This window comes from Corvus hawaiiensis, chromosome 26, assembly GCF_020740725.1.
Source record: "Corvus hawaiiensis isolate bCorHaw1 chromosome 26, bCorHaw1.pri.cur, whole genome shotgun sequence".
Lineage (NCBI taxonomy): Eukaryota > Metazoa > Chordata > Aves > Passeriformes > Corvidae > Corvus > Corvus hawaiiensis.
The window spans coordinates 33,620,223-33,632,299 of NC_063238.1; the positions used below are offsets into that span (position 1 = coordinate 33,620,223).

The 12,077-nt window shown below is 39.8% G+C and overlaps 1 protein-coding gene across 2 annotated transcripts in view; it reads left to right on the top strand.

Moving 5' to 3' along the window:
• Window positions 1-12,077, top strand: part of FER1L6 (fer-1 like family member 6) — a 78,624-nt gene that overhangs the window by 54,736 nt on the left and 11,811 nt on the right. Inside the window, exons 25-34 of one of the 2 annotated variants that reach the window (XM_048287186.1) lie at window positions 50-233; window positions 410-606; window positions 1,169-1,291; window positions 1,423-1,462; window positions 3,233-3,348; window positions 4,474-4,605; window positions 5,614-5,739; window positions 6,783-6,910; window positions 8,190-8,360; window positions 9,521-9,681. In XM_048287186.1, the coding sequence (XP_048143143.1) occupies window positions 50-233; window positions 410-606; window positions 1,169-1,291; window positions 1,423-1,462; window positions 3,233-3,348; window positions 4,474-4,605; window positions 5,614-5,739; window positions 6,783-6,910; window positions 8,190-8,360; window positions 9,521-9,681 (1,378 nt within the window). The remainder of the gene's footprint in view (window positions 1-49; window positions 234-409; window positions 607-1,168; window positions 1,292-1,422; window positions 1,463-3,232; window positions 3,349-4,473; window positions 4,606-5,613; window positions 5,740-6,782; window positions 6,911-8,189; window positions 8,361-9,520; window positions 9,682-12,077) is intronic. The other variant, XM_048287187.1, reaches the window with a different exon arrangement.

Genomic DNA, 12,077 nt, shown 5'->3' on the forward strand with positions numbered 1-12,077 from the left:
CTATATTCTCCAGCAATTCTCTCATTCTGCTGTCTGTCCTCTGCACTAGGAGCTGCCTGAAAATGAACTTTTGCATCCACCATTAAGCATCTGTGTGGTCGACTGGAGAGCATTTGGGAGGAGTACTCTTGTTGGAACACATACCATCAATTGCCTTAAGCAATTCCTATGTAAAACCCCATTGGGTCCTCAAGCTGCAGCTAACAGAGTAGACATTGCAGAAATTGAGAAAGGTAAGTGTTCAATTCTGACTCCAAATAAAAAGACAAAGCATCTGCTTAGAGGCTTACACTTAGAAGTGTGCTTTATTGTGTTGAGCATAGGGGTCAAACCCTTAATCACATGATTATGTGATGATCATCAAATGCTATGGCAGTATTTCTGGCAAAATCTTACCTAACTTGCAAAGTTTCAGTCTCAGCTTCACCTGAGTCATCCCAGCCTGCTGAGCTATCCCAAGAAGAACCAGTTTTAGCCGATCACATCTACGCTGAGGTGAAGCAGGGTAAATGGACAGTGACAGAGCCAGACTCGTCCCTCACAGCACTTCCTGCCGCTGAACCGGAGCACTCCGCCTCTGAGCCAGGGCAAGAGAGGAAACAGAAGGTGGGTACAGCTGAAGCTACCAGCTAACTTCCTCCTGCAGTCTTGCAGACTTTAGCCCTTCCTTATAAAGTGGTAATCTGCTGACCCCAGGTTTAGATATTTTAGGTATTAATGTTGACACCCACACTATCTTGCTCGCCCTCAAGAGAACTAGTTAACAATGCAGCTTTGACCACACAGAATTTTATTACTTACATTAATAGATTCTTAAAATACTTGCAGACTCAAGTGGGAGAAGCCAATTTGTATCTGAACGTTTGCATCCCTTAAAACATCATTATTTATTATCTGTGTAGATTTGCCTGTTGTATGGGGTGCTCCTGTGGCAGTGTCTCCAATATTAAAATCTTGGCGTAGTCAGCAGGAAATACAGAGATAGCTTTAATAATGTGATGATCACGATGAAGTATCTTGGAATAAAAGACAGAGACAGAAATTCATATTGCATTTTATTTAACTCTTGGAGGCTGAAATTTTCTGTGTATACATCTGTTCATGCTTAATGTCATAAGTCAGGTGATTAGTTTTAATCAGTTCTAGTACTTTTGCCATCATTTGGTAGGATAGGAAAAAATCCATCCGACGGTCAACAAAGAGAAGAAAAAGAACAATTGCAGATGAATCAGCTGAAAATGTTATTGACTGGTGGTCAAAATACTATGCTTCTGTGTTCAAAATGCAAAAGGTGAGTCACCCAGCATTTTCAAAACTCTTATGAATGAGCAATGTTATAAAAGTAGATTTACTGCTGAATGATTCCTTTTTGGTATTACACTCATAATGAGGAGCTTGTCCATCATGTTTTTCTTTTGAAAGGCAAAAGGAATTTTTTCCAGTGAAGAAAAACCTGAAGACAGTAAGTAAATTATTTGCATTTTTTCTATTATTTTGCACTACTAATACTTTCTCTAGTATCGCTTCTCTACTATTTTACTGGCAACAATTAATGTTTGGTACCAGAGTACTGTTGGTGTACTGGGCTCTTTCCTCTACAGCTGATCAGACGATGGGTAGGTTAAAACTTCAGAGCCAGTGTTGAGTTAACATGAATTTCCCGTCACTCAAATATTGTGCACAAAGATTAGCAAAGTTAAAGTCCTAAAGGATACAAGATAGAGATTATCCTGATCTTAGGCTGCATTTGTAACAGGTTCAGAAAAAGAAGCTCCTCTCAATTTTTAACCCAGTTCAGGATCAGTGATGCAGGAACAGCTTCTGCTAGGAGACTTGTAGTCACGTGTGTTATTTCCATAGCTGGAAAGCTTTATCTAGCTCAGGTCCAATAAAAATTTTTTTTTCACAAGAACCTAAAAAAATTGGCCAGAAATAGGCTCTGTGTGCATATGTATATATGTCTCCATACATATATATTCCGTGGCTCAACAGGTCCTCCCACAATCAAACTGAACTCTAGAAAATTTTATTTTTGGACAAATATGACTGCTTGAGAAGGCTGGGAAAGTAAACAAATATTTGATGTTTACACAGAGCTGCTATTCAGAATGAAATTAATCACCTTTTAATGCCAGAGCTGACCGCACTCCACCAGTGACTGAGGTGATTTAAAGGTTTAAAGGGGGTGTTGAGATTGCTCTGAATGGAAGACATGACCTAAATATCACATGATATCATTCTGGAAATAGCAGATAATGGTACTTCAGTGATCATCAGGGCTGCTGAGAGATGAGGAGGAGATCAGTTTCTGAGTGAAGCTCCTTTGTCCAAATAGAGGTAATATTTACACAGAAAATGTTCTACAAGGATATGATGTTCATTTACAGTTGTGACATCCACCCACAGACTATTCAGGCAGTTGTGGTGTATTGGTTCTGACTGATTACTTCAGACCTTTTAAATTCTCTCCTGATCATTTTTATTACAAATTTTCACCTGTGATGATAAGCATTATACATACAGGACATCTCTGACATGAAATATGTATCTCTAAATATTTATTGCTGTCAAACACACATGATCTACTCAAAAAATGAAAGTAAAGTGAACTTAAAATCCAGATTTCAGCTGAAGAGCTGAACCATCTCAGTGTAACTTTTGATGGCTCACCCTCTTTTTGTTGGGAAATCCCCTCTCAGTGTTTGGAATCTGACTTTAGTCTGATCTACCTCCTCCCATTTCTCACACTTCTAGGCTTTGACCAGGTGAGATACACCCTATTTTGTGATACCTTTAAGCAGAGGACATGGGTCACCCTGAAATCTAAATAACAGCTAAATATCTGACAGCCTAAGTAACAGCTTTCAGTTTTAAATAAACCTTAAATTTTATGTGAAAGCTGTTAAGATCTGTTTATTTGCATTGGGGAGGAGTCAGAGAAGGAGGAAAAGGGTGGTCTGGGAGGTGGCATCAGGGAGGGAGTCATACAGGACACCATCACTCTTGGTCAAACAAGCTCATTATGAAGACTGGTAGCCACAGAGAGCATAAATTGCCACCTCTCTTCCTGAGAGGACCAGTGGTAATAGAGAAGATTCCTGTGTCTGGCAGTAGAGGAATAAATAGAGAAAGAGCAAGGAGACTCTTCAAAAATGTATATTTGCATCCTTCTCTGAAGCATTTTATATGCTTTGCTTACTAAAACGTACATGATGTCATTAAATTTCTGCAGATAAGCAGACATCTGACCACATAGCGTTGATCATAGAGGATGAGCCAGACAGGAAGAAGAAGGATAAGACATTGAAAAGGATACAGAAAGAAACTCCAAACCTAGCAACACTGCAGGTAAGAGAAAAATAAGGCTGAGGTAAGGCTGTTGTTATTCACTGTCTCTCCAAAGTTTGACATCAGCAGCTAAGTTTGACAAACCCCCCTTACATATATTTCAGACACCTTAAAATGAATAAAACACACTAAATTATAGTCATAATGCCCTCCAGCACAAGGGACACAGAGGAAAACAGGGTCTCATAGGGTGCATGAGGCAAACTTGGTCTTAGACATAGAATTCATTGGTGTAGACAAACTCAGAGAGACTTCTGTGAAATCCAGTTTTGTTGTTTGCATGTAAAACACTGTAGTTAGAAATCCAAAATTTCATGTTAGAAATATTTGGGCCTATTAAGAATGTCTTAAAAAAAGAGATGGAAAGCATTGCTGTGATGGCTAGTGCATCCTCCCTGATGGGAGATAATATTCGGCTCACATTAGATTTGGTTGGGTAATGATAGAAGGAATTCAAAGAAAACTATATGGGTTGTGCAAACTGTCTGGAGAGATGAGAGGTTTGAAAAGATTAGGACTGTTTGGATTAGATTGTAGCTGAGTAAATGGGAATTTGAAACTGCTGTTTCCATTTTTTTAGAGATGGCAGTTATATTGGCCCTTCTGTTTCACACTGAATAACACTTGAAAAATTACTGGGAGAGAGTATTGAAAAAACATGTTCTCTGAAAAATGGTTTGGTCTTTTGAGCTATCCTAAAGCTCTGTCCCCACAGCACTTTATTATTGTCTGCTTTGCTCTCAAGTTCTGACACATTAACGTAGCAGAATGGGTCAATGCAACAAAGGCATGATGCAGCAAGGAAACAGAAGCAAAGAGCAACACATCTGCACTTTTTCACTCACACCAGTGCTTACAAATGTTCATTTTGGCCCCTCCAGAGTTGCTTCCACCTGTTGCATTAATGTGCTATTTCAATAGTTGGGAAAGACTTTGGTTGAGGACAAAACTGGTCCTGTTTTAAATAGGGAATTAACTCTTTTCCTCAAGGACTTTTGCAAAACCTTGGTTTTTATTAAAGTCTGCATTTTGGGTCAAAATGAATTTCTATTCACTCTCTAATAAAAAGTTGCTATAAATGTATTCACTGCACGACAAAATATAAGCCTTCTTTTGTTTTCAAAGATTTATGAAGGAGACTTGGAGAGTGAATTTAATAACTTTGAAGACTGGGTGAAAACTTTCCAGCTCTTAAGAGGAAAATCTAATGATGAAGTTCATGCTGACACTGAAGACAGAATAATAGGAAAATTTAAGGTAAGCTTTTGTCGCGGGTTGGGTTTGTAACCCGGGCGGAAACACCAATTTAGTTGATGTTGATTAAATGGGTAATAATTTAGAGACTTCAGATATTTCAGGTATGCCAGGGATGAAAGAAATAGACATTGATAGTCTGTTGTAAATAGAATTAGTTTTATTTTGTTTAGTGTTAATTTTTTTTTCCTTTCCCATTACCTGATAGAAAAAAACAGCATCCAGCACCAGGTGTTCACTTCTGTTTTGAAATAAGGAATTACAAGGAGTTTGAAATTACAGAAGAGGAAGAAGAGATATATTATGTAGTCCAGATTTCACTAATGCAACTTTGTTTCTACAGTATTAGTTACAGAACCTTGTACGTAATTTTGTGTAATTTAAGTGTAGGGCCTCACAGCTACAGCCTGATCCAGGACTCCATCAGGCAATCTGAAAAGTTCAAAGCCTGAGTAATGCTATCAGGATTTCAAGCACTTTGTAGTTTAGAGGAACTGATTAAACTCATTGATATCTCAATTAGTTTGCAATGCAAATTTCTGCTTAAATGAGTTGTTAGTTGCTTTCAGGCAGTATGAGCTACTCAGCAACATGAGTCAATATTGATTTATACGAGTTGTATGGTGGCTGCAAAAATACAGCTGGATTCCTGTCACACTGTTATGAAACTTACCCAATGGAATTATTAATTTGCCAATATACAGTTAAGGTCAATATATTATTTAAAAAATATGAATTATATGAAAACCGGATTTAGAACACCTACAGGTATTAGTTAAAAATAGTCAATAGGCAGGTAGTTCTTGTAAACCTCTAGATGTGATAGTACCATGTCGTAGAGAAAAGATGTTTTAAAAGCTGATGTTTAGTGCACTGCAGGTTGGGTTCCCTGTGAGGGTTACCACAAAATCAGTTGCATGAATGATGATTTTTTCATTCAAAGGATTGTTTTTGTATTTTGTATTGCACTTGATCTGTTTTCAAGGGAGATAAAAGCCAATGCATTTCCAGGGCTCCTTCTGCATATACCCAAGTCCTGAGGATGGCAGCTTGCTGGATGGAGGGCAGCCCCGCATCCTGCAAGGGATACCCCCAAACCACTCTGTCAAAGTGCTCATCAGGGTTTATATTGTGGCAGTAAGTAGACAGATGGTCTTTTAACCTTGAAATAACTTGGGTGTTTCTTTTCAACTCTGTTTGCTTCTATTGTCTTCGCAGTGAAGCTTCTGAAAAGCCTCATCCATGAGGTTCGGTTTTTTTCTGGTCATATTTCAGCCAATGTTTCATACTGTAGAAATGAGTGTTCAGAGTAGAAAATGTTATATATATTCCTCACAAGAACTCTGGAGATTTCTGCAAGACTGGAGAATCCCTTTACTTGTTCAAACTAAAACAGCTGGATAAATAACTAACATAGTATACACAACCTTTTCCAGCCACAATATGCAAATGCAGCCAGTTTTAATCAGTAGAGTTGTTTCAAAATAACACACATTTAAACAAAACCTCAGTAAGGAGGAAATGATAGCATATTTTTGGGGGGCTATGAATAGCATACTATCAAAGTTCTACATGTTGTGAATAAATTTTGGGGTCAATAAAGGTAGAAATACAGAGGACAAGATGAGAGAGAATGGTGTGAGAGGTAAAATGGGTAGAATGAACTGGTATTTCAGAGAAACAAGAGAGTTGCAGGTAATCCAAGACAGAAAGATGGCATGCAGAGAGGCTGTGGCAACAAAATATGAAGAGATTGTTTTACTTCCTGAACAAATATAAAGACTTAGAGGTCTTTTCAGACTTTAAAAATTCTGAGATTCTATAAAGAATTGGTTTGCACTGTTCAAGGATCTGGAACAATATTTGTAGGTAATTCTTTCCTGAATCCTACCTGCACTTGTGCACCAGCTTCTTCCTCAGTATTGCCTCTCCCGCTCAGCTTTTTCTATCTTAGTGATGGGACAGCACTTCCAGCTTTGCAAACTCTCTTCTCCTCCAGATCATCTTTTCCTAGAAGCCTACAAAACTTTTTTTGTAGGCCAAATTTTACATTACATGAGGCAAGCAAAGCCCCTGGACTTCCAGATCACCCATGACTAGGCAGGAAAACCATAGTCCTGTGCAGGGACCATGCTGTATTTACGCAAACTTCTTGAGGACACAATTTTTCTTCTTAACAGGCATTTAACCTCAGCCCAGCTGATCCAGATGGCAAGTCAGATCCCTACATTGTGCTGAGGCTGGGCAACACAGAAATTAAAGACAGGGAAAACTACATCCCCAAGCAGCTAAACCCTATATTTGGAAGGTCAGTGATGGCTTATTTTTGTATTCAGTGTAATTTGTGCTTTATCACTTGCTACCACAGTTGCTGTTACTGTTACGAAGTGTTTGCTATATGCTGATTTCTGCCAGTTTGGATGTTCTGTAATTCTGATGCTTAAAATGTTGGTAATTGGTGTCACACTGTTTGATGATAAAATATTTCATTTTCATACCCGTCAAAACATACCAAGTAATGCAATCTGTGAGAGGTTTTGCAAATTTATGTGTAAGAGGAAATGAGGCAACAAATGATAATTGTCTGTGAAAATTAATACAATCATTAAGTTTAAAGCAAAATAAATATCAGAACAGTAAAGTGTGATTTCACAATCTTTGTTGCTGTTTCAGGTTAAATAGAGTGCTAAATAAATCTCATAATTCTAGGACATATGAGTTTTTTTAACTCATATAGCCTTCTTAATGGAGGAGCCAGGGGCAAGCTGTCGGTAAATAGCCAGTTTGTATTATCAATGCTTTATACTTATTTATATTTTTAATGCTAATGGCTGTGATTTTTTTTTTTTTTCCCAGAAGATTTCCCTATTTTAAAAAGGTTGAAAATACTTTGAATTGGGTGGAAGAACATTAAGACAGAGACACTATACTACTTTGGACTGAAAGACCCCTAGAACGGGGGGGGAAAAGTACAAAACTCATCCTTCAGGAGACAAAGCTCAGTTTTGTCTGTGCTTTGGAGAAATCTAGAGCCAGTGTTGTGGTGATCAGGGTGTCCTGTCTTTCGCTAATTTGTCAAATCCCTTTTACAATCAGTTTTATATTTTCAACAATAATGATTCCTGAAAAATGCACCCAGTGAAAAGGGAGTTCTTATCTTTGCTTTTTTGAGATTTGTTTAAACTTTTGCCTGATCATTTTGTTTGGTGCCTCCAGATTCCTATATTCAATATTTAACCTGCAGCTTTTGCAAGAAACCAGAAAAGACTTATATGTCCCTTTTGGGGGTTCTGAAAAATGTGTGAGAACTCTTACATACAGCTGTACTAGCCTTCATGGAGTCAGGATTGTAGGAACAATCTTAGGACTCTACGCAGGGTGCTAGGGAAGCAGGAGAAAGAATATACTTTTGCACTGTGTGTTTCCAGCATGTTCAAATATTTAATTGAAGCAAAAAGCACTACCGGAAAAGCTACTGCTTATTAGAAGAAATACCACTCACACACTGTTTGCATGGCATGAATTAGCCTAGTCTTCTCGGCTTCAAAATTGATCTGACTTCATGTAGGTTTAAATTTTTCCTGTAGATCATTTGAAATCCAAGCTACATTCCCCAAGGATTCGTTGCTCACAGTCTTGATCTATGACCATGACTTCATTGGGACAGATGATCTTATTGGAGAGACTAAAATTGATTTGGAAAATCGTTTCTACAGCAGACATCGAGCTACCTGTGGGTTACAGAGTCAATATGAAATGTAAGTACTTCTTCAGGCAGCAACAGAGCTCACAGTGAGTGACTTGACTTGAAGGAGAAATTACAAATGTGTTCCAGATATTATGCTTTCTTCAGCACAAAAGTGTCACAGGGGTATTTTAATTAAAATTCACCAAAGAGCTTAGTGGTGGCTTTGGGTAACTGCCAGCCTCAGTGGGAAGTGGATATTTTTAAATTAACAGCACTGTTTGTTCAAGAAGTATTTTAGATAGTAAACAGCTGATGTTTACTACATACCTGCTTGATAAACTGCCTTTGGACAGGCATAAAGGGCTAATGGGGAAAATCTCTCATAGAAATTATGCCAGGGCTCTACTTCACTCTCTCTTATTCAGCTGCAGCTGGAGTGGTTGCAGCAAGGCTGGTGGGACTGGTGTGGCACTGGGGGGAGCAGGAGCAGAGGCTGCTGACATGACCTCTGTAACAGGGTGAGTCATGGGGCAGTGAGGCTGAGCTCCTGGTCCGGGCCAGACAGCTGCACTCTCAAAGACATTGTGCATAAAAATTAATTAATGCAGAGAAAGTCAATCTAAAATAACTCTGCTGCCCTGGGGTGGGGCGCTAACCTGGGAGATGTGTGTTTGGGGTTCATCTATGATTGTTTCTCATTTTATCTACAAACCAAGGGTGGACAATGTCAAAAAGTAATCCAGGAACACAGAACAAGCCTCAAAGCTTCCCTTGCCAGCTCAGTCTCCAGTGTGAGATATTTCTTTACGCGCTTATTCCAGGTCCGAGATAACCTGAGCTCATCCTTTGCATCTGAAAGCTGCAGAATAATTCTCCTTGAATGGAGGCAGCACATGTAAACTCGAATCTTTTAGGTACAACAGGGAACAAGCTCTGTTCCTTTTCCTCATGGGAAGTATGCCCATGCTATTATTTTATCTAAGCTGTGGACAAGGCTGCCTCAGCTTCTCCTGTGTTTTAAGAGAAACGAGTGGTTGATCTCCAGGACCTGAGCAGACAGAGGCAGTGTCTCAAGTAAGAAGCAGTGCTGGACAAAGGAAAATTTTACTGAGCAGATATCAGGGCCACTGACCATAAAGCGAATCTCTGCATAGAAATTCCTGATCTGTCAGTGCACTCTTCAGAAGGAAAACCTCACCCATTTTGCTTCACTCTGTTCTCTCCTTGCAGAGAAGGGTACAATGCATGGCGAGATGCAACCAAGCCAAGTGAGATCCTCACTAAGCTGTGTAAGGACTACAGAATAAGTGGACCCTTCATGCGGCCAGGGGAGATACAAGTAGGAACAAAAATCTTCAAGGGACAGACAGTCTTCACAGAAGATGAGAACGGTAACAAAGTAGTTCAGCATCCTTCCTTTGCATTGTAGCAGTACCAGGAGCCTGCCCAGCTGTAGCTGGAGCCCTGTTGTGCTGTGAACTCTGAAATCAGGTTACTGGAGCCTGTCTCTGCTCTTAAACACTCATATAAATCTGGCAATGAAGGCTGTGTCTGTATTAGCTTTTGCTGTCGCTTAATTGCAAAGAATCTGTCGAATGAAACAGTTTGTTGCTGATGACTTGACATCCCCATGGTGGCTGTTGGGGAATACCTTGGACTAGCTGCTACCTGATCCCAAGGATGGGATGTCCAGGATTGGCTGGAGTGTGGGGGACCCTCTTGGATCGTGTCTTTGGGCTTACTGTTGGTCTGAAAGGAGTCCAGCTTGCAAGCTCTGAAATCCTTCCCCACAGCATATCAAAGCATGGAAAGTCAGGGAGAGTCTTTCAAAAAATGTATTCTCTGTCTAAATTAAAACACTAGAATAGACAGACCAAGAAGTGAGAAGAAGAGGGAAGGGAAATACTATTTTGAAGGGAGTTACTCAAGGTCAGACAAATCTGACCATAGTTAGATTCCAGGCCACTTACCTGTCAGTCCCACCTTAACTACTTGTCTTTCCTCTCTGTTGGCTTTTTCCTCCTCCTGGTTACTGCCACACTGACTGCTCTTCTGAAGCACTGACATAGTATTTTGTAAATCCAGGTATCTGTGGGGTCCATGAATCCAGATGGCAGCACAGAACTTAATGTTGGAACTCCCAGGTTAAAAAGAGGTCAATCGGGACCTTGAGTGTCCATATCACATTGGGGTGGAGTGGGACAGAGTAATCAGTGAAAGGTGCCCCTGCCCATGGCAGAGGGGATGGACAAGATTGTCTTTGAACATTCCTTCCAACTCAAACCATTCTATGACTCAGTTTTATGCTTAGAATAAGGAAAAGAGATGTGAGGATGGAGCCTTTCAAGGGGAATGAAAGGAGCTGATCTTGGAGACAGTAGTAGACACTGTGGCAGTGTAAGAAAACCTCCACTCCCTTATCTGTGTTGATTTGTCTTTGACCACATTCTTCTTGGCAATTACAAAATACAGGTAACACCTTGAGTGGAAGGCTGCCAAGGAAGCACTGTTGAAGGGAGAAGAGTTGATTTTGGTTTTCTTGGCCTGAAAGAGATTTTTTACTCCAGTATTGCTGTTTGTTTTCCTCACTATCAGATGACTGAGTGTGACTACCAGCAATAGGATGTCTAAATCAAAATTTTGGTTCACTAAAATGAGCTTCAGACAAACCAATGTCAAATAAGATGATGGAAATCAGAAGCAAGGAAATATAGAACCAGATGGCAAAGACCAAAGTACTTATGTACACAAGTTTTTCAGTATTGTACAGAAATAGTTTATTGCATACAGTCTTTACATAATTTCTATCCAGATTGCTGTTCTGACAAGTACATCTGGGTCCTCATTTCCTGATGGATTTCCGTGGTGGGTCTCATTTGGATCTGTAAAACTAACAAAGACCCCAGATTTGAGCTCTAGAGGCGTACTGAAAAGGGAAAGCAGTACCATTTCCACTGTATGGGTGGAGAAAATTGCACTTATCCACCCAGCTTTAACTTGCAAGGGAAGGAATAATTTAACTTTGCTCTAGGAACAAAGAAATTAGGACAGGACAGAAGAGAGGGGAGGGAGGTGAGGGGGGAGGGGAGAGGAGAGGATAGTCCAGTTGGAACAGACCTACAACAATCATCTAGTCCAACTGCCTGTCCACTACTCCCAGGTAGTCTAGGACTACCTGTAGCCAATGGGAAGAAATATGCATCTTCAGAGGTAAAAAAAAATCTTTATAAAGGTGTCTTTGAGAGGATATAGGATATTGTAGGATAACCTGTGTCATTGTTACTGAGGCTGCCTGACTGAATAGCAGCTAGAGACCTTGTTTTTTTGCTGGCTAAAATAAGATGTTGGTGCACAAGAGGGAACCAAGATTCATAACCACAGGATCATCCTTCCTCAATTCCTGAGCCATTAGGGAGGTTTTAACACCTACTGTTTAAATTCCAAGTGAGTCTTTTGCCAGCTATTAGTAATTCCGACATAGCAACATGCGTAGGAAAAGTGATAACAATTTGTTGACACAAATAAATCTTAACCTTCTTCTCACTTAGGGACTTTTAATCTAGAACATATCACTTGTCAAAATTTTGGACTCCTTTTGTGTGGAGCCCACACAAAAAAGGAGGAGAGAGAAGCTCAAGAGTTCAAAGAGCTTTCTCTGCTTTCTAACATCCACCCTACTTTCAATAATACCACTGGTCCTTCCTTGAGGTGCCATTCTCTGGGATTCTCTGGGTCTCCCTTCCAGTGGCCAAGGTGAGATGGTCAGGAGGTGAAATGTTCCTGCCCA